At 43.9% G+C, this 20,000-nt stretch overlaps 1 protein-coding gene and 22 non-coding genes across 23 annotated transcripts; all 23 read right to left on the bottom strand.

The window, feature by feature from the left end:
* Window positions 1–259: 259 nt before the first annotated feature.
* On the bottom strand, window positions 260–348 carry trnay-gua (transfer RNA tyrosine (anticodon GUA)). The gene is given in 2 exon segments: window positions 260–295; window positions 312–348. It is a non-coding gene; the product is annotated as a tRNA-Tyr (tRNA).
* A 600-nt stretch (window positions 349–948) lies between these two features.
* Window positions 949–1,021, bottom strand: trnak-cuu (transfer RNA lysine (anticodon CUU)). Its single transcript has one exon. It is a non-coding gene; the product is annotated as a tRNA-Lys (tRNA).
* A 389-nt stretch (window positions 1,022–1,410) lies between these two features.
* On the bottom strand, window positions 1,411–1,483 carry trnar-acg (transfer RNA arginine (anticodon ACG)). The gene has a single exon. It is a non-coding gene; the product is annotated as a tRNA-Arg (tRNA).
* Window positions 1,484–2,299: 816 nt separating this feature from the next.
* trnak-cuu (transfer RNA lysine (anticodon CUU)) lies at window positions 2,300–2,372 on the bottom strand. The gene has a single exon. It is a non-coding gene; the product is annotated as a tRNA-Lys (tRNA).
* Window positions 2,373–2,762: 390 nt separating this feature from the next.
* On the bottom strand, window positions 2,763–2,835 carry trnar-acg (transfer RNA arginine (anticodon ACG)). The gene has a single exon. It is a non-coding gene; the product is annotated as a tRNA-Arg (tRNA).
* A 124-nt stretch (window positions 2,836–2,959) lies between these two features.
* trnay-gua (transfer RNA tyrosine (anticodon GUA)) lies at window positions 2,960–3,048 on the bottom strand. Its single transcript is given in 2 exon segments — window positions 2,960–2,995; window positions 3,012–3,048. It is a non-coding gene; the product is annotated as a tRNA-Tyr (tRNA).
* Window positions 3,049–3,651: 603 nt separating this feature from the next.
* Window positions 3,652–3,724, bottom strand: trnak-cuu (transfer RNA lysine (anticodon CUU)). The gene has a single exon. It is a non-coding gene; the product is annotated as a tRNA-Lys (tRNA).
* A 388-nt stretch (window positions 3,725–4,112) lies between these two features.
* Window positions 4,113–4,185, bottom strand: trnar-acg (transfer RNA arginine (anticodon ACG)). The gene has a single exon. It is a non-coding gene; the product is annotated as a tRNA-Arg (tRNA).
* Window positions 4,186–5,013: 828 nt separating this feature from the next.
* Window positions 5,014–5,086, bottom strand: trnak-cuu (transfer RNA lysine (anticodon CUU)). The gene has a single exon. It is a non-coding gene; the product is annotated as a tRNA-Lys (tRNA).
* Window positions 5,087–5,475: 389 nt separating this feature from the next.
* trnar-acg (transfer RNA arginine (anticodon ACG)) lies at window positions 5,476–5,548 on the bottom strand. Its single transcript has one exon. It is a non-coding gene; the product is annotated as a tRNA-Arg (tRNA).
* An 824-nt stretch (window positions 5,549–6,372) lies between these two features.
* trnak-cuu (transfer RNA lysine (anticodon CUU)) lies at window positions 6,373–6,445 on the bottom strand. Its single transcript has one exon. It is a non-coding gene; the product is annotated as a tRNA-Lys (tRNA).
* A 390-nt stretch (window positions 6,446–6,835) lies between these two features.
* trnar-acg (transfer RNA arginine (anticodon ACG)) lies at window positions 6,836–6,908 on the bottom strand. Its single transcript has one exon. It is a non-coding gene; the product is annotated as a tRNA-Arg (tRNA).
* Window positions 6,909–7,722: 814 nt separating this feature from the next.
* trnak-cuu (transfer RNA lysine (anticodon CUU)) lies at window positions 7,723–7,795 on the bottom strand. The gene has a single exon. It is a non-coding gene; the product is annotated as a tRNA-Lys (tRNA).
* Window positions 7,796–8,184: 389 nt separating this feature from the next.
* On the bottom strand, window positions 8,185–8,257 carry trnar-acg (transfer RNA arginine (anticodon ACG)). Its single transcript has one exon. It is a non-coding gene; the product is annotated as a tRNA-Arg (tRNA).
* Window positions 8,258–8,381: 124 nt separating this feature from the next.
* trnay-gua (transfer RNA tyrosine (anticodon GUA)) lies at window positions 8,382–8,470 on the bottom strand. Its single transcript is given in 2 exon segments — window positions 8,382–8,417; window positions 8,434–8,470. It is a non-coding gene; the product is annotated as a tRNA-Tyr (tRNA).
* A 602-nt stretch (window positions 8,471–9,072) lies between these two features.
* Window positions 9,073–9,145, bottom strand: trnak-cuu (transfer RNA lysine (anticodon CUU)). Its single transcript has one exon. It is a non-coding gene; the product is annotated as a tRNA-Lys (tRNA).
* A 389-nt stretch (window positions 9,146–9,534) lies between these two features.
* Window positions 9,535–9,607, bottom strand: trnar-acg (transfer RNA arginine (anticodon ACG)). The gene has a single exon. It is a non-coding gene; the product is annotated as a tRNA-Arg (tRNA).
* Window positions 9,608–9,731: 124 nt separating this feature from the next.
* trnay-gua (transfer RNA tyrosine (anticodon GUA)) lies at window positions 9,732–9,820 on the bottom strand. Its single transcript is given in 2 exon segments — window positions 9,732–9,767; window positions 9,784–9,820. It is a non-coding gene; the product is annotated as a tRNA-Tyr (tRNA).
* A 603-nt stretch (window positions 9,821–10,423) lies between these two features.
* Window positions 10,424–10,496, bottom strand: trnak-cuu (transfer RNA lysine (anticodon CUU)). The gene has a single exon. It is a non-coding gene; the product is annotated as a tRNA-Lys (tRNA).
* A 389-nt stretch (window positions 10,497–10,885) lies between these two features.
* Window positions 10,886–10,958, bottom strand: trnar-acg (transfer RNA arginine (anticodon ACG)). The gene has a single exon. It is a non-coding gene; the product is annotated as a tRNA-Arg (tRNA).
* A 124-nt stretch (window positions 10,959–11,082) lies between these two features.
* Window positions 11,083–11,171, bottom strand: trnay-gua (transfer RNA tyrosine (anticodon GUA)). The gene is given in 2 exon segments: window positions 11,083–11,118; window positions 11,135–11,171. It is a non-coding gene; the product is annotated as a tRNA-Tyr (tRNA).
* A 2,427-nt stretch (window positions 11,172–13,598) lies between these two features.
* LOC105358316 (uncharacterized) lies at window positions 13,599–18,099 on the bottom strand. The gene is made up of 7 exons (XM_078949211.1): window positions 17,436–18,099; window positions 16,999–17,343; window positions 15,168–16,760; window positions 14,526–15,041; window positions 14,374–14,426; window positions 14,040–14,293; window positions 13,599–13,901 (listed from the first exon to the last, which is right to left on the bottom strand). Exons 1-7 carry the CDS (start codon window positions 18,097–18,099, stop codon window positions 13,652–13,654), a joined length of 3,675 nt encoding a protein of 1,224 aa, XP_078805337.1. The 3' UTR covers window positions 13,599–13,651.
* Window positions 18,100–19,414: 1,315 nt separating this feature from the next.
* Window positions 19,415–19,503, bottom strand: trnay-gua (transfer RNA tyrosine (anticodon GUA)). The gene is given in 2 exon segments: window positions 19,415–19,450; window positions 19,467–19,503. It is a non-coding gene; the product is annotated as a tRNA-Tyr (tRNA).
* Window positions 19,504–20,000: the final 497 nt, after the last annotated feature.

Genomic DNA, 20,000 nt, shown 5'->3' with positions numbered 1-20,000 from the left:
GTCGTACGCTAGAGAACAGCTTATTGGAGGAGAGGTTCGAATCTTGGTTGCAAGTAAGTGATTTGATTGGATATCACAACCAAGAATGACCGAGATCGAGCTCGACTAACCAGCGGCCGGGGGCGCCACTAGCCCCATGCGTTTGTATTCACGTGGCCCGCAGAGCGCAAAGATCCTCTTTTGCTTTTTCAGCCAATGAAAGGCAAAGGTCCATTTGCCAAAGAAAAAAGACAGTCAGCCCACCTTAAGTGAAAGCTCTTCCTTCGAGCCGGAATTGAACCAGCGACCTAAGGATACCTGTCCCGCTTCATCTACAGTCCTCCGCTCTACCATCTGAGCTATCGAAGGGAATGGAGCAGTAGTTTTCCAGGCCTCTTTATGGATATACCATGTCCCACAGACTCCTTGAAAGGGACCCATTGTGACTCAGGCCTTCTGCTAACAGGGGATGCTAGTGCGACACTGAACCATCAAAGGCAAGATTTGGTGAAATGTCTTGTCTTGAGCAAGCATCTGTGACTTGGTGTACCTTGATAACATCACTCCCTATATGCAGTTTAGCTAATTTGGTTCTTAGTTCTTGCTAGTCATTGATGTTTTTCCCCTATCCCAAGGTTCTGCTAAAGAGAGGTGTAAGCCTCTGTCTCCTTCATCCAATGCAGCTTGCTGAGGAATTCTGTGTCCATACAAACATTTTTCAATGATCTTTTTGCAAAGAATTGGCATGTTTCATAATGATTGCTGAACATTGACAGGCACGTTAAGAACTACTCATTTAAGGATCATCAAACACCTTTAGTGATTCTTAGCAACCAATTCCTGGTGGAGTAACTGAAGCTTATTGGGGGGGGGGGATTGGAGGATGACCAGAGCACCATTTTACTTGTGCAATGGCACAACAAACAAATAGCTTAACTGAAATCATACTGACAGCTTCAGTCAAGTCATCGCCCGACGTGGGGCTCGAACCCACGACCCTGAGATTAAGAGTCTCATGCTCTACCGACTGAGCTAGCCAGGCATGAAAGTCTTTCACAGCCCTTGAAGAAAAAAAAACAAGGTACTAATCCAATGAGATGTGAACGACACATCTATTGCGTTTACAGCTGAGTACGTTCAACCTTCTGGTGAAATTGTTTTGGCGCATGCAACAAGATAGCGAAGATTATCAGATAACAGCTCACTTGTGCAAATATGATGTCTGAAAGATTGTGCAAAATGGTGGCCATAAAAGCCGAAAGAGGCACTCGAATGTGACGGAAGATGAGATGTTTTCTGTGAAAGACAAGGTGAGGGTAAGCTTTGGGTCTAGAAACAGGGTGATTGTTGAGTGTGTCTTATGGGATTTTCATGATTTGCAGTGTGGGTTGGCTAATTGCTCATTTTAGCAATGTGGAAGTGACCAAAAGCCGAGCTAGCTAGGAGTCGAACCTAGAATCTTCTGATCCGTAGTCAGATGCATTATCCATTGCGCCACTAGCCCCATGCGTTTGTATTCACGTGGCCCGCAGAGCGCAAAGATCCTCGTTTGCTTTTTCAGCCAATGAAAGACAAAGGTCCATTTGCCAAAGAAAAAAGACAGTCAGCCCACCTTAAGTGAAAGCTCTTCCTTCGCGGCGGAATTGAACCAGCGACCTAAGGACACCTGTGCCGCTTCATCTACAGTCCTCCGCTCTACCATCTGAGCTATCGAAGGGAATGGAGCAGTAGTTTTCCAGGCCTCTTTATGGATATACCATGTCCCACAGACTCCTTGAAAGGGACCCATCGTGACTCAGGCCTTCTGCTAACAGGGGATGCTAGTGCGACACTGAACCATCAAAGGCAAGATTTGGTGAAATGTCTTGTCTTGAGCAAGCATCTGTGACTTGGTGTACCTTGATAACATCACTCCCTATATGCAGTTTAGCTAATTTGGTTCTTAGTTCTTGCTAGTCATTGATGTTTTTCCCCTATCCCAAGGTTCTGCTAAAGAGAGGTGTAAGCCTCTGTCTCCTTCATCCAATGCAGCTTGCTGAGGAATTCTGTGTCCATACAAACATTTTTCAATGATCTTTTTGCAAAAAATTGGCATGTTTCATAATGATTGCTGAAGATTGACAGGCACGTTAAGAACTACTCATTTAAGGATCATCAAACACCTTTAGTGATTCTTAGCAACCAATTCCTGGTGGAGTAACTGAAGCTTATTGTGGGGGGGGGGGGCTTGGAAGATGACCAGAGCACCATTTTACTTGTGCAATGGCACAACAAACAAATAGCTTAACTGAAATCATACTGACAGCTTCAGTCAAGTCATCGCCCGACGTGGGGCTCGAACCCACGACCCTGAGATTAAGAGTCTCATGCTCTACCGACTGAGCTAGCCAGGCATTAAAGTCTTTCAGAGCCCTTGAAGAAAAAAAAAACAAGGTACTAATCCAATGAGATGTGAACGACACATCTATTGCGTTTACAGCTGAGAACATTCAACCTTCTGGTGAAATTGTTTTGGCGCATGCAACAAGATAGCGAAGATTATCAGATAACAGCTCACTTGTGGAAATATGATGTCTGAAAGATTGTGCAAAATGGTGGCCATAAAAGCCGAAAGAGGCACTCGAATGTGACGGAAGATGAGATCTTTTCTGTGAAAGACAAGGTGAGGGTAAGCTTTGGGTCTAGAAACAGGGTGATTGTTGAGTGTGTCTTATGGGATTTTCATGATTTGCAGTGTGGGTTGGCTAATTGCTCATTTTAGCAATGTGGAAGTGACCAAAAGCAGAGCTAGCTAGGAGTCGAACCTAGAATCTTCTGATCCGTAGTCAGATGCGTTATCCATTGCGCCACTAGCCCCATGCGTTTGTATTCACGTGGCCCGCAGAGTGCAAAGATCCTCTTTTGCTTTTTCAGCCAATGAAAGGCAAAGGTCCATTTGCCAAAGAAAAAAGACAGTCAGCCCACCTTAAGTGAAAGCTCTTCCTTCGAGCCGGAATTGAACCAGCGACCTAAGGATACCTGTCCCGCTTCATCTACAGTCCTCCGCTCTACCATCTGAGCTATCGAAGGGAATGGAGCAGTAGTTTTCCAGGCCTCTTTATGGATATACCATGTCCCACAGACTCCTTGAAAGGGACCCATAGTGACTCAGGCCTTTTGCTAACAGGGGATGCTAGTGCGACACTGAACCATCAAAGGCAAGATTTGGTGAAATGTCTTGTCTTGAGCAAGCATCTGTGACTTGGTGTACCTTGATAACATCACTCCCTATATGCAGTTTAGCTAATTTGGTTCTTAGTTCTTGCTAGTCATTGATGTTTTTCCCCTATCCCAAGGTTCTGCTAAAGAGAGGTGTAAGCCTCTGTCTCCTTCATGCAATGCAGCTTGCTGAGGAATTCTGTGTCCATACAAACATTTTTCAATGATCTTTTTGCAAAGAATTGGCATGTTTCATAATGATTGCTGAACATTGACAGGCACGTTAAGAACTACTCATTTAAGGATCATCAAACACCTTTAGTGATTCTTAGCAACCAATTCCTGGTGGAGTAACTGAAGCTTATTGTGGGGGGGGGGGGCTTGGAGGATGACCAGAGCACCATTTTACTTGTGCAATGGCACAACAAACAAATAGCTTAACTGAAATCATACTGACAGCTTCAGTCAAGTCATCGCCCGACGTGGGGCTCAAACCCACGACCCTGAGATTAAGAGTCTCATGCTCTACCGACTGAGCTAGCCAGGCATGAAAGTCTTTCACAGCCCTTGAAGAAAAAAAACAAGGTACTAATCCAATGAGATGTGAACGACACATCTATTGCGTTTACAGCTGAGTACATTCAACCTTCTGGTGAAATTGTTTTGGCGCATGCAACAAGATAGCGAAGATTATCAGATAACAGCTCACTTGTGGAAATATGATGTCTGAAAGATTTTGCAAAATGGTGGCCATAAAAGCCGAAAGAGGCACTCGAATGTGACGGAAGATGAGATCTTTTCTGTGAAAGACAAGGTGAGGGTAAGCTTTGGGTCTAGAAACAGGGTGATTGTTGAGTGTGTCTTATGGGATTTTCATGATTTGCAGTGTGGGTTGGCTAATTGCTCATTTTAGCAATGTGGAAGTGACCAAAAGCCGAGCTAGCTAGGAGTCGAACCTAGAATCTTCTGATCCGTAGTCAGATGCATTATCCATTGCGCCACTAGCCCCATGCGTTTGTATTCACGTGGCCCGCAGAGCGCAAAGATCCTCGTTTGCTTTTTCAGCCAATGAAAGACAAAGGTCCATTTGCCAAAGAAAAAAGACAGTCAGCCCACCTTAAGTGAAAGCTCTTCCTTCGCGGCGGAATTGAACCAGCGACCTAAGGACACCTGTCCCGCTTCATCTACAGTCCTCCGCTCTACCATCTGAGCTATCGACGGGAATGGAGCAGTAGTTTTCCAGGCCTCTTTATGGATATACCATGTCCCACAGACTCCTTGAAAGGGACCCATCGTGACTCAGGCCTTCTGCTAACAGGGGATGCTAGTGCGACACTGAACCATCAAAGGCAAGATTTGGTGAAATGTCTTGTCTTGAGCAAGCATCTGTGACTTGGTGTACCTTGATAACATCACTCCCTATATGCAGTTTAGCTAATTTGGTTCTTAGTTCTTGCTAGTCATTGATGTTTTTCCCCTATCCCAAGGTTCTGCTAAAGAGAGGTGTAAGCCTCTGTCTCCTTCATCCAATGCAGCTTGCTGAGGAATTCTGTGTCCATACAAACATTTTTCAATGATCTTTTTGCAAAGAATTGGCATGTTTCATAATGATTGCTGAACATTGACAGGCACGTTAAGAACTACTCATTTAAGGATCATCAAACACCTTTAGTGATTCTTAGCAACCAATTCCTGGTGGAGTAACTGAAGCTTATTGGGGGGGGGGGGGGGGGGGGGGGGGGCTTGGAAGATGACCAGAGCACCATTTTACTTGTGCAATGGCACAACAAACAAATAGCTTAACTGAAATCATACTGACAGCTTCAGTCAAGTCATCGCCCGACGTGGGGCTCGAACCCACGACCCTGAGATTAAGAGTCTCATGCTCTACCGACTGAGCTAGCCAGGCATGAAAGTCTTTCAGAGCCCTTGAAGAAAAAAAAACAAGGTACTAATCCAATGAGATGTGAACGACACATCTATTGCGTTTACAGCTGAGTACATTCAACCTTCTGGTGAAATTGTTTTGGCGCATGCAACAAGATAGCGAAGATTATCAGATAACAGCTCACTTGTGGAAATATGATGTCTGAAAGATTTTGCAAAATGGTGGCCATAAAAGCCGAAAGAGGCACTCGAATGTGACGGAAGATGAGATCTTTTCTGTGAAAGACAAGGTGAGGGTAAGCTTTGGGTCTAGAAACAGGGTGATTGTTGAGTGTGTCTTATGGGATTTTCATGATTTGCAGTGTGGGTTGGCTAATTGCTCATTTTAGCAATGTGGAAGTGACCAAAAGCCGAGCTAGCTAGGAGTCGAACCTAGAATCTTCTGATCCGTAGTCAGATGCATTATCCATTGCGCCACTAGCCCCATGCGTTTGTATTCACGTGGCCCGCAGAGCGCAAAGATCCTCGTTTGCTTTTTCAGCCAATGAAAGACAAAGGTCCATTTGCCAAAGAAAAAAGACAGTCAGCCCACCTTAAGTGAAAGCTCTTCCTTCGCGGCGGAATTGAACCAGCGACCTAAGGACACCTGTCCCGCTTCATCTACAGTCCTCCGCTCTACCATCTGAGCTATCGACGGGAATGGAGCAGTAGTTTTCCAGGCCTCTTTATGGATATACCATGTCCCACAGACTCCTTGAAAGGGACCCATCGTGACTCAGGCCTTCTGCTAACAGGGGATGCTAGTGCGACACTGAACCATCAAAGGCAAGATTTGGTGAAATGTCTTGTCTTGAGCAAGCATCTGTGACTTGGTGTACCTTGATAACATCACTCCCTATATGCAGTTTAGCTAATTTGGTTCTTAGTTCTTGCTAGTCATTGATGTTTTTCCCCTATCCCAAGGTTCTGCTAAAGAGAGGTGTAAGCCTCTGTCTCCTTCATCCAATGCAGCTTGCTGAGGAATTCTGTGTCCATACAAACATTTTTCAATGATCTTTTTGCAAAGAATTGGCATGTTTCATAATGATTGCTGAACATTGACAGGCACGTTAAGAACTACTCATTTAAGGATCATCAAACACCTTTAGTGATTCTTAGCAACCAATTCCTGGTGGAGTAACTGAAGCTTATTGGGGGGGGGGGGGGGGGGGGGGCTTGGAAGATGACCAGAGCACCATTTTACTTGTGCAATGGCACAACAAACAAATAGCTTAACTGAAATCATACTGACAGCTTCAGTCAAGTCATCGCCCGACGTGGGGCTCGAACCCACGACCCTGAGATTAAGAGTCTCATGCTCTACCGACTGAGCTAGCCAGGCATTAAAGTCTTTCAGAGCCCTTGAAGAAAAAAAAAACAAGGTACTAATCCAATGAGATGTGAACGACACATCTATTGCGTTTACAGCTGAGAACATTCAACCTTCTGGTGAAATTGTTTTGGCGCATGCAACAAGATAGCGAAGATTATCAGATAACAGCTCACTTGTGGAAATATGATGTCTGAAAGATTGTGCAAAATGGTGGCCATAAAAGCCGAAAGAGGCACTCGAATGTGACGGAAGATGAGATCTTTTCTGTGAAAGACAAGGTGAGGGTAAGCTTTGGGTCTAGAAACAGGGTGATTGTTGAGTGTGTCTTATGGGATTTTCATGATTTGCAGTGTGGGTTGGCTAATTGCTCATTTTAGCAATGTGGAAGTGACCAAAAGCCGAGCTAGCTAGGAGTCGAACCTAGAATCTTCTGATCCGTAGTCAGATGCATTATCCATTGCGCCACTAGCCCCATGCGTTTGTATTCACGTGGCCCGCAGAGCGCAAAGATCCTCGTTTGCTTTTTCAGCCAATGAAAGACAAAGGTCCATTTGCCAAAGAAAAAAGACAGTCAGCCCACCTTAAGTGAAAGCTCTTCCTTCGCGGCGGAATTGAACCAGCGACCTAAGGACACCTGTCCCGCTTCATCTACAGTCCTCCGCTCTACCATCTGAGCTATCGAAGGGAATGGAGCAGTAGTTTTCCAGGCCTCTTTATGGATATACCATGTCCCACAGACTCCTTGAAAGGGACCCATTGTGACTCAGGCCTTCTGCTAACAGGGGATGCTAGTGCGACACTGAACCATCAAAGGCAAGATTTGGTGAAATGTCTTGTCTTGAGCAAGCATCTGTGACTTGGTGTACCTTGATAACATCACTCCCTATATGCAGTTTAGCTAATTTGGTTCTTAGTTCTTGCTAGTCATTGATGTTTTTCCCCTATCCCAAGGTTCTGCTAAAGAGAGGTGTAAGCCTCTGTCTCCTTCATCCAATGCAGCTTGCTGAGGAATTCTGTGTCCATACAAACATTTTTCAATGATCTTTTTGCAAAGAATCGGCTTGTTTCATAATGATTGCTGAACATTGACAGGCACGTTAAGAACTACTCATTTAAGGATCATCAAACACCTTTAGTGATTCTTAGCAACCAATTCCTGGTGGAGTAACTGAAGCTTATTGGGGGGGGGGGGCCTGGAGGATGACCAGAGCACCATTTTACTTGTGCAATGGCACAACAAACAAATAGCTTAACTGAAATCATACTGACAGCTTCAGTCAAGTCATCGCCCGACGTGGGGCTCGAACCCACGACCCTGAGATTAAGAGTCTCATGCTCTACCGACTGAGCTAGCCAGGCATTAAAGTCTATCAGAGCCCTTGAAGAAAAAAAAACAAGGTACTAATCCAATGAGATGTGAACGACACATCTATTGCGTTTACAGCTGAGTACGTTCAACCTTCTGGTGAAATTGTTTTGGCGCATGCAACAAGATAGCGAAGATTATCAGATAACAGCTCACTTGTGCAAATATGATGTCTGAAAGATTGTGCAAAATGGTGGCCATAAAAGCCGAAAGAGGCACTCGAATGTGACGGAAGATGAGATCTTTTCTGTGAAAGACAAGGTGAGGGTAAGCTTTGGGTCTAGAAACAGGGTGATTGTTGAGTGTGTCTTATGGGATTTTCATGATTTGCAGTGTGGGTTGGCTAATTGCTCATTTTAGCAATGTGGAAGTGACCAAAAGCCGAGCTAGCTAGGAGTCGAACCTAGAATCTTCTGATCCGTAGTCAGATGCGTTATCCATTGCGCCACTAGCCCCATGCGTTTGTATTCACGTGGCCCGCAGAGCGCAAAGATCCTCTTTTGCTTTTTCAGCCAATGAAAGGCAAAGGTCCATTTGCCAAAGAAAAAAGACAGTCAGCCCACCTTAAGTGAAAGCTCTTCCTTCGAGCCGGAATTGAACCAGCGACCTAAGGATACCTGTCCCGCTTCATCTACAGTCCTCCGCTCTACCATCTGAGCTATCGAAGGGAATGGAGCAGTAGTTTTCCAGGCCTCTTTATGGATATACCATGTCCCACAGACTCCTTGAAAGGGACCCATTGTGACTCAGGCCTTCTGCTAACAGGGGATGCTAGTGCGACACTGAACCATCAAAGGCAAGATTTGGTGAAATGTCTTGTCTTGAGCAAGCATCTGTGACTTGGTGTACCTTGATAACATCACTCCCTATATGCAGTTTAGCTAATTTGGTTCTTAGTTCTTGCTAGTCATTGATGTTTTTCCCCTATCCCAAGGTTCTGCTAAAGAGAGGTGTAAGCCTCTGTCTCCTTCATCCAATGCAGCTTGCTGAGGAATTCTGTGTCCATACAAACATTTTTCAATGATCTTTTTGCAAAGAATCGGCATGTTTCATAATGATTGCTGAACATTGACAGGCACGTTAAGAACTACTCATTTAAGGATCATCAAACACCTTTAGTGATTCTTAGCAACCAATTCCTGGTGGAGTAACTGAAGCTTATTGGGGGGGGGGGGGCCTGGAGGATGACCAGAGCACCATTTTACTTGTGCAATGGCACAACAAACAAATAGCTTAACTGAAATCATACTGACAGCTTCAGTCAAGTCATCGCCCGACGTGGGGCTCGAACCCACGACCCTGAGATTAAGAGTCTCATGCTCTACCGACTGAGCTAGCCAGGCATTAAAGTCTTTCAGAGCCCTTGAAGAAAAAAAAACAAGGTACTAATCCAATGAGATGTGAACGACACATCTATTGCGTTTACAGCTGAGTACGTTCAACCTTCTGGTGAAATTGTTTTGGCGCATGCAACAAGATAGCGAAGATTATCAGATAACAGCTCACTTGTGCAAATATGATGTCTGAAAGATTGTGCAAAATGGTGGCCATAAAAGCCGAAAGAGGCACTCGAATGTGACGGAAGATGAGATCTTTTCTGTGAAAGACAAGGTGAGGGTAAGCTTTGGGTCTAGAAACAGGGTGATTGTTGAGTGTGTCTTATGGGATTTTCATGATTTGCAGTGTGGGTTGGCTAATTGCTCATTTTAGCAATGTGGAAGTGACCAAAAGCCGAGCTAGCTAGGAGTCGAACCTAGAATCTTCTGATCCGTAGTCAGATGCGTTATCCATTGCGCCACTAGCCCCATGCGTTTGTATTCACGTGGCCCGCAGAGCGCAAAGATCCTCTTTTGCTTTTTCAGCCAATGAAAGGCAAAGGTCCATTTGCCAAAGAAAAAAGACAGTCAGCCCACCTTAAGTGAAAGCTCTTCCTTCGAGCCGGAATTGAACCAGCGACCTAAGGATACCTGTCCCGCTTCATCTACAGTCCTCCGCTCTACCATCTGAGCTATCGAAGGGAATGGAGCAGTAGTTTTCCAGGCCTCTTTATGGATATACCATGTCCCACAGACTCCTTGAAAGGGACCCATTGTGACTCAGGCCTTCTGCTAACAGGGGATGCTAGTGCGACACTGAACCATCAAAGGCAAGATTTGGTGAAATGTCTTGTCTTGAGCAAGCATCTGTGACTTGGTGTACCTTGATAACATCACTCCCTATATGCAGTTTAGCTAATTTGGTTCTTAGTTCTTGCTAGTCATTGATGTTTTTCCCCTATCCCAAGGTTCTGCTAAAGAGAGGTGTAAGCCTCTGTCTCCTTCATGCAATGCAGCTTGCTGAGGAATTCTGTGTCCATACAAACATTTTTCAATGATCTTTTTGCAAAGAATTGGCATGTTTCATAATGATTGCTGAACATTGACAGGCACGTTAAGAACTACTCATTTAAGGATCATCAAACACCTTTAGTGATTCTTAGCAACCAATTCCTGGTGGAGTAACTGAAGCTTATTGTGGGGGGGGGGGGCTTGGAGGATGACCAGAGCACCATTTTACTTGTGCAATGGCACAACAAACAAATAGCTTAACTGAAATCATACTGCCAGCTTCAGTCAAGTCATCGCCCGACGTGGGGCTCGAACCCACGACCCTGAGATTAAGAGTCTCATGCTCTACCGACTGAGCTAGCCAGGCATTAAAGTCTTTCAGAGCCCTTGAAGAAAAAAAAACAAGGTACTAATCCAATGAGATGTGAACGACACATCTATTGCGTTTACTGCTGAGAACATTCAACCTTCTGGTGAAATTGTTTTGGCGCATGCAACAAGATAGCGAAGATTATCAGATAACAGCTCACTTGTGCAAATATGATGTCTGAAAGATTGTGCAAAATGGTGGCCATAAAAGCCGAAAGAGGCACTCGAATGTGACGGAAGATGAGATCTTTTCTGTGAAAGACAAGGTGAGGGTAAGCTTTGGGTCTAGAAACAGGGTGATTGTTGAGTGTGTCTTATGGGATTTTCATGATTTGCAGTGTGGGTTGGCTAATTGCTCATTTTAGCAATGTGGAAGTGACCAAAAGCCGAGCTAGCTAGGAGTCGAACCTAGAATCTTCTGATCCGTAGTCAGATGCGTTATCCACTGCGCCACTAGCCCCATGCGTTTGTATTCACGTGGCCCGCAGAGCGCAAAGATCCTCTTTTGCTTTTTCAGCCAATGAAAGGCAAAGGTCCATTTGCCAAAGAAAAAAGACAGTCAGCCCACCTTAAGTGAAAGCTCTTCCTTCGAGCCGGAATTGAACCAGCGACCTAAGGATACCTGTCCCGCTTCATCTACAGTCCTCCGCTCTACCATCTGAGCTATCGAAGGGAATGGAGCAGTAGTTTTCCAGGCCTCTTTATGGATATACCATGTCCCACAGACTCCTTGAAAGGGACCCATTGTGACTCAGGCCTTCTGCTAACAGGGGATGCTAGTGCGACACTGAACCATCAAAGGCAAGATTTGGTGAAATGTCTTGTCTTGAGCAAGCATCTGTGACTTGGTGTACCTTGATAACATCACTCCCTATATGCAGTTTAGCTAATTTGGTTCTTAGTTCTTGCTAGTCATTGATGTTTTTCCCCTATCCCAAGGTTCTGCTAAAGAGAGGTGTAAGCCTCTGTCTCCTTCATGCAATGCAGCTTGCTGAGGAATTCTGTGTCCATACAAACATTTTTCAATGATCTTTTTGCAAAGAATTGGCATGTTTCATAATGATTGCTGAACATTGACAGGCACGTTAAGAACTACTCATTTAAGGATCATCAAACACCTTTAGTGATTCTTAGAGGTAAAGCTTTCAAGTTTTGTAGGAACGCATGCAGAGGCCGCGGGTTCGAACCCCGCACCGGACGCGTCCGAACTGTTTTTTTTTTGGCCTCGTGGCTTTCTTAACCTCTTCTGCCAAGTTTGCTAGGCCTCATAGCAAATGAGATTTGTTAATAATAAAGTTATAAACTATATGACATTAATAATGGAATTATAAACTATATGAAAATTAAGATTTTTTTTCACCTTTTTGTAACAGTGACTTTATTTTTTTATATTTATATTCACCCTATTTGTTGGTCATTTCATTCTGTAATTTGAAGTTAGATTCCTTTAGACTGGAGTTTGAAGAGAAAATGAATTTAAATTTCTATTTATTTGAAAACATTATAGAGATTGACAATAAAGTTTGCTTTGAATCTTGAAACAAAATGAATTGTCTAATTATTGTACTACAGCAGCATAACAATATAATTATTTGTGTAAAAACAACTACAGATGTAATGTATTGACAATCTTCTAAAATCTGACTGTTGATTTAAAAGATGAACACAAATGAAAATACTCAAGTGCTCATGTAAAAGTTCTTTAATGCAAATACCTCCGTAAATGGCATCCATATGACAGTTTTCTATCCAAAAATTCAATTATTATATTTTGATCAAATACTGAAATATTGAAATAGCAAATTTAAATGACAAATACAACTCAAAGCTTAAAAAACACAATAATTCTTACAGAAAATACCAACAAAATATTATAGAAAAAATATATAAAAGATGGTATCATCATTATAATGTTTAACTTTAGAAAAAACAAAATCTATATAGAAAAGCACAAAAATAAACCAATATAAAACAATAGGTGCTTTGGGATGTGCAAATTTTTCTGTGCAAGGACTGCTCTGTTTGTGGTGGTGCTGGTGGTGGTCCTTTTAAACAAGAACGACAACTTGAAGCTTAAAAAACACAATAACTCTTACAGAAAACACCAACAAAATATTATAGAAAACATATATAAAAGATGGTGTCATCATTACAATGTTTAAAAAATTATATAAACCAGTATAAAACATTAGGTGCTTTGGATGTGCAAGTTTTTCTGTGCAAGGAGTGCTTTTTGTTTAAAGTGGTGTTGCTGGTGGTGGTGGGTCATTTCCTCTCTTTTTTTTCCCATATCCACGCTTCTGTAGCTCAGCCCTCCAATTGTCAAATGACTGAGTCTCTGTTGCTTCACAAAACCAGTTCCCAAAGTACTGACGGTGGGATGGTGGCTGTCTGTTTCCCCCGCATTTGCTGCACGTTATGGTTTCTGTTTTTTTTATGTATTTCCTTTTCATAATACCCATTTTTTCTGCTTCCATTTTCCTCTTTCGGTATTGTTGTGTCGTGTATGGCGTGCTGGAAAGAGGCTGAGGTGATGGCGGCACAGCAAGTATGATCGGCACGGCAGGAGGAGGAGGCATGACAAAACTGAACGGGACATTTAAAACGGGAGGAACCAAAACCTGTGAGGTGGATCCTGATGGGATAATGAAGGGTGTAGAACTCAATTGGGGTGCAAGTGCCTGCAGCTCTGGCTTTGCCTTAAGTTTTGCCTCCCCAGCAGTGTTGGGCGGAAGCACAAAAATGTGCGGCTGAGCTGAGGTCCCCACCTGTAAAGGTGTTCCTTTCTGGAGTGGATCTGGAAGTTTTTCTGTAGCTGCCATGGAAGCAGCAGGTTGTGGGATGCCCTGGTTTAAAATTAGTTTTTCTTGTGCCCGGCACCGCCTGCTGTACCTGTAAATATGTGCAAAACGAAAAGGTTCAACAATAGAATCAAAACAGGGGAACAGCCCCATCTGCCTTTGTGTTTATAAGATGCAAGACAAATGAAAAAGCCCCCCCTACTATTGTTTGATCCTATTTTTTGATTAAAATGTTTTGATTTTCCTCTATGCATTCTGGAGGATACAGCTTCTTATATTTTTCTGTTTGATGTTGTTGAAAATGTATTCATAAAGACTGAAAATGTCATGTATTAAAATCATTCTAATTTACTTACCATTGTGTGACTGTAGCAGCATTTACTTCTGGGAGCTGGATGGTGGTCTCGCTCATAATTCTGGCATTTGAGACGACACACTCTCTAATCGTCCTGTACATTCGCACCACCATAGTGAACCGAGAAACCTTCTTCGCTTCGCATCGGACGGCGTTTGGGTACAAGGCACAGAGTCTCACAAAGATGGCCTCTGACACTCGGTTGCAGTCTGGCCACTGTGCAGGACTGTGAGCCCCGATAAAACACCTGATGGAAAAAAGAGGGGGAAAAGTAAGGACAAAAAAACAAGGATATATGATTTAAAGTGTTATTTTAAAACCAAACATTTTGTTTTGTGTCACTTCTTTTGGTGGCTCAGCTCTTGTGTGTTTTTTGTCTACTCACCTTTTTGTGCTTTCGACGCCGGGGGCTACAATTTTTTTGGTTGCTCTAAATCTACCCTGCTTCAGGTGGGCTTGGTGACGCTGGGAGTAAACCGTTTTTTGTTTGTCATAATCCCCCAATGACTGCCACAGGGAAACGATCCGGTTTGACTCCTCTGCAGTCACCACAAGGTTATTGTGCCGGAGGCCGACCAAGAAATCAGCCAGCTCCTGCACGGCCCCATAACCCTCCACGTTGTCAGGGCCGACAGAATCCTATAAAACAAGAACAACAATTAGTGAATCAAATTAAAAGAAAAAAGACATTTATGCTTTTGAAAAGAACTTAGTCTTACGTCACATGAAGAGTCCAACTGTTGAGGGGTTGCTGGCAGATCTGTTTTGGAGGCTGTAAAAGAAAAAAGCAAATACCTTAATAAACAGTAACATGATAAATCCTTATAATGAAAGCACTCCTAGACCTTTTTCCCATTTGCAAAAGAGGGGCCAGGCTGAGGGTCTGGAGCTGACAGACTGCTGGTGGGTGCCAAAGATGACGTTGAAGAGACTGTGAAGGTCCTCACTGGCTCCAAAGTGGCCACAGTGAAGTCTTCAAACTCTTCGGGTTCATTGAAGCTGTCCTCAATCTCCATGTTGGTCGTCTCTGACTCTTCAACAGCCTGTCTGTAATCTTGGAGAACTTTACCAGTTTGCTGGTAAAGGTACTCCACCCCTAGAAGTTCACCTGTAAAAGGCAAAGCACTCATTAGAAGAAGAAAAAAGGTTTTGAAGTTCTTTTCAAAAAAAGTATTCACACCTGTGTATTTCCTTGGCCCAGTATAGGGAACAATTTCCTGGCCAAGGACCTCCTCAGACAAACTGTTAGCAGCATGCCACAGAAGATGGTCGTAGGAGCATGGCTGCTGCTGCTTGTCTGATGTGGCGGCTACAGCGCGGTCTTCATTCCACCTGGCCAGCCCATCTAACAGGTAGGCCTGGAAGAAGACATCACTTGCCAGGGTGCCTGTAGTATCCATGGAAAAAACAAAACAAAACACACGTTTCCATGCATAAATACATATGGCTTTCTATATTTTTTACAATATTTTAGGATTTTTGTGTTTCAAGGAAAGATAAAAGAACAACTTACCAGGGATGAACCTATTCAGGTGAAGATGAAAAGATTCAAGGGATGTTGAACCTCTGGCACAGCGGTATGTGGGCAAACGATGTCCTCCTTTCAGGATTGTTCCCGTCCTGGTGTACAGCTGGATGCCTGGGGGATCCTGGATGCAGGCCACATGTTTTGCCTGAGCAGCTAAAATGCCAGCCATGCGTTCCGAGTTGATCAGAGGGACCCCCAGAGTGTCGCGGCCATTGTCCCCATCAAAAGCTTGGATGAGGCTTTTGATGAGAGCCAGAGTCTCCTGAGAGCCACGTGTCGTTCTCCTGCAGTGCAGGGCTAACTCACTGCGGCTAATGGACCTCAGCACGTCAGCATCTGAGGGATTGGTGAGCCTGGCAGACAGTTCGGAGCGCTTTGCGATCTTGAGGGCTGTCAGATCTTCCTCATCCCACATAAAGAGACAGTGGCTGAGGCGCCTCATGAAGGATGCATACAGCTGGTGTGAATCCGTGGTGCAGCCCACCGAAAACCTTCTCATGAAGTGCCATATGTCCAGGCGGATGTGAAGGTCTTTCCACTTCTGGAACATTCGCCGAAGAAGCGTGTTTCCACAGCAGTCTCTGTCGACGTAAAGCACTTCAGGGGGAGGTACCCCAGCCACTGCATATCTCCTTATTAGCCCTTCGATCATTGGCCCCAAGCCAAAACCTTCGCTAGCAGTGAGCACAGACATTATTATTTGGTCGTGCTCATTGCCAACATTTGTTGCCCAGGTCGCTGTTCCAAAACCCCTTCCAGCCAGTTTCCGAGCCACTTTCTTGGTGGAGTCCAGCTTCAAGATGCGTCCATAAGTTGATGTTACTGAGGCCTTGACCTCAGTCAGCCTCTGGAGAACATCTTGGGCGTAGACCTGCATCATCCACCTGTGCTTTGGAACAGTAGGCATTGGAGGGGGAGGTGAAAACGTGACTGGTCTTATGAGACCCTTTTCAACAGCCCCTTTGACTTGTTTACAGTCCGTCAGGTACTGGACAGTCTTCTTCAGCCACACTTCTGAATGACTCTCCTGCACCTTCTTCCTAATCTGGCTGCTGCTGTTTCCCAGACCCCTCTGGCGCATCAAAGTGACCACCCTCAGGTCACAGGCAAGCTTGGATGTGAGGATGCAGGGAAACTGCCCCCTGTGCCCCACATCCAGCTGGGAGACGATGGCATGGCTCCAGCTGATGACCTTTCTTTTGCATATTTTGCAAACTAAATATTCAGATGCCACAAAGTAAGTTATGTCCAGAGAAATAACTTGCCTGATCTTCTGATGAACACCAGATGAGGTCAGAAGCCCTTTGTGGCAATCTGAATGAGGACATGTCAGCTTGACTTGCCAGAGTTTTCGGGGCATCCAAAGGAAGAGGGGGCTGCCAAAATAGTCTTCGGGCTGAGGGACATTGGTGACGTGCAATGGGAATTGTGGAGGATACCACCACAGTCTGTCCACCCTGCTGAAGTCCAGTTCAGGATGTCCTTGCGCTGTCCATTTGAAAAGAGCTTTGGACATCCATCTCTGGTCCACCTCAGGCAGTGTGTGGAGCCAGCCGGCTGGAAGACACACTCTTTGTGCTGAGAGGAAAAAGAGAAGGTAAAAAGTCTATTAATAGAATTTGTGCATGGATAAAATTTAAAATTTCAGGGGACACTTAAACCTTAAAGCTTTTTCAGTCAGAGCAAATGCAAAAGGGTTTTGTTTAAATATATAAATAAAAATGTTGGTGTCAGTGGTGTGTGTGTGTGTGTGTTTTTTTTCTTTAAATGCATGCTTGAGTAAATACATAAAAAATTCTATATAAAATGTACATACTTGCTGAGTGAGATTTATCCCATCTGAGTGCTTCTGCCAGAAGCGTGCTGTCGTCCACTTCACTCGACACGGGTGGAAATGTGGTGGGAGTTTTTGGACCTGCAGCGGTGGAGAACTCCTCACTGGCTTTAGGGCCAAAGGCTGGTGGTGTCTGTGGAGGATTGATGGAGGTTTCCACAGTTGGGTGTGGGGAAGAGGGTCCTGCTACTGGGAGGGAGGAGGAGGAGGAGGAGGGGGAGGCTTCGAGGGTGAAGGGGGATCCTACAAGCGCAGGTGAGGAAGAAAGGGATCCAGCTGGCTTGTTTAAAGTTGTGGATGTGGAATGTGGCCGTGCATGTATCAAAGCTGAAAAACAACAACAACACAGCATTAACATCCACTGCCAATAAGATTTAATGTAACTCAGGGTTTGGAAAAAAAGAGAATTGTTTTCTTACAGGGTCTGACTTTAAATGGGGACGCCAGCCTTTTTACAGCTTTCTCAATGTTTTTGTCCTTGGCCAAATTACCCACTAATAGGGAAGAGAGAGACGCGGTGGAGATGGGCTGAGGAGTTTTGGGATGTGGTGGTGAACTGGGAGGTCTTGCAGCAGAAGGATTAGACGTTGATGGAGTCTGAGAAGAAGAGGATGCCATCGATGGTCCCGGCTGGCTGGACAAACTAGGCTGTGTCTTCTCTCGTGACCACTGCTCCTCTTTCATCGCCACAGCAGTTTTGGCAGATGGAAACATTTCCATGTATTCTCTGAAACTTTCTTTGTTGCTGGCATGATCCTTGGTGTCTTTACTACCCCCTGTTGGATCTCTCTTCATAGCAGCAACAAGGTAGGCAGCATAACCTAAAGCATTTTCCAGCAGCCATTTGAATGTCTGGCCCTGGAAAATACCAAACTGGATCTCAAAGAAGCCAAGAAGATGCTTTCTGTTGGAAAGATCTCCCTGATGATCCAGCAGGTTCTTCGTTGCCTTTTCCAGTACTGCTTCCGGGGACAAGGGCTTCATCCATGGCTTTCCTTTTTTTGCCTTCTTATAGGAATAGGCTTCCGATGAGTCTGACAAATTCAGAATGCCACTAGCCAGTCTTCTGAATCTGGGTTCCATCATAAAAGCTGAATGAATCAAATGAGAAAAGCAGATTGTAAACCATAAACTGAGCTGTGCAAACACAAGATGAGAAAATAAAATGCTACAGATTGAAGGCTTTAATACAGTTTTATTTGATTGGATGGATACATGTATTATTTACTTTGATTTTTTTGTGAGTTCTTAAATACCAATTGCTTGTTTTTTGCGGAATGTTATTAATTTAAATTATTATTAATTATTATTATTATTAATTACTATTATTCAAAACATTAAACACAACAAAAGAAAATAACATATTGCAAAGCTTGAGGACAACAGTCTGACTCATTCCCGAAATAATTCATTCATAAATTTTTCTTATGTTTAATAATAAAAACAACAAAAATAACTTTGAACAAATAAAAGTATTCGTGTGCATGTGTGAATGTACTCGCTAGTAAAACATGCGGCCGAAAGGCAAATAACAAACACAAAGAAGCAGCAATCGACACGTAAAAGGTCCGGTTATTATTCATATTTGAGCAGCTGATGCTCTGATTTTATTTTTGGCCTGACGTTTTCAATACAGTAAATGACCAACGTGAAAAACACCGCTGCTTGCTAAAAGTTCGGTTACACATTTCAGTTAGCCTCGCTTTCAGACGATTAAAAAAGATTTACTTGTTATTTTACTACACGGTCAGTGGAAAAACCCCGCTGGTTGAACAACAACAATGGAGGACACTTACTGTAAATGACCAAAGGAAAACAACCTTTCTAGCGGAGTACGACAGGTAATACCATCAGCAAAAACGTGTTATTACGATAGCACAAACATTTAAAAGTAAATTTCACAATGACAACTCCGTACTTACTGTGAAAAGTCGTGATCAACGTTGAAAACGGGATCAAATCTTGCTTCGACACTTTTAGCGATGTTCGCAAATGCAAATGAAGCGCTCTTTTTTTTTTTTTTTTTTCCTTCAAGCGCTCTTCTCTCTTCTTGCATCTCATTGGTTAGTCCTTTGTCATCGCCCCGGACATTCATCGTGGCAACTGATTGGGTAATTCTAGGTTACTCTTGGGCGAGATGTCGTACGCTAGAGAACAGCTTATTGGAGGAGAGGTTCGAATCTTGGTTGCAAGTAAGTGATTTGATTGGATATCACAACCAAGAATGACCGAGATCGAACTCGACTAACCAGCGGCCGGGGGCGCCACTAGCCCCATGCGTTTGTATTCACGTGGCCCGCAGAGTGCAAAGATCCTCTTTTGCTTTTTCAGCCAATGAAAGGCAAAGGTCCATTTGCCAAAGAAAAAAGACAGTCAGCCCACCTTAAGTGAAAGCTCTTCCTTCGAGCCGGAATTGAACCAGCGACCTAAGGATACCTGTCCCGCTTCATCTACAGTCCTCCGCTCTACCATCTGAGCTATCGAAGGGAATGGAGCAGTAGTTTTCCAGGCCTCTTTATGGATATACCATGTCCCACAGACTCCTTGAAAGGGACCCATTGTGACTCAGGCCTTCTGCTAACAGGGGATGCTAGTGCGACACTGAACCATCAAAGGCAAGATTTGGTGAAATGTCTTGTCTTGAGCAAGCATCTGTGACTTGGTGTACCTTGATAACATCACTCCCTATATGCAGTTTAGCTAATTTGGTTCTTAGTTCTTGCTAGTCATTGATGTTTTTCCCCTATCCCAAGGTTCTGCTAAAGAGAGGTGTAAGCCTCTGTCTCCTTCATCCAATGCAGCTTGCTGAGGAATTCTGTGTCCATACAAACATTTTTCAATGATCTTTTTGCAAAGAATCGGCATGTTTCATAATGATTGCTGAACATTGACAGGCACGTTAAGAACTACTCATTTAAGGATCATCAAACACCTTTAGTGATTCTTAGCAACCAATTCCTGGTGGAGTAACTGAAGCTTATTGG

The sequence above is a fragment of the Oryzias latipes genome, chromosome 6 (genome assembly GCF_053564925.1).
Source record: "Oryzias latipes strain Hd-rR chromosome 6, Olatipes_Hd-rR_3.1".
Lineage (NCBI taxonomy): Eukaryota > Metazoa > Chordata > Actinopteri > Beloniformes > Adrianichthyidae > Oryzias > Oryzias latipes.
The sequence above is the reverse complement of the archived record's forward strand: the minus strand, read 5'-3'. Positions and strand labels throughout refer to the sequence as shown.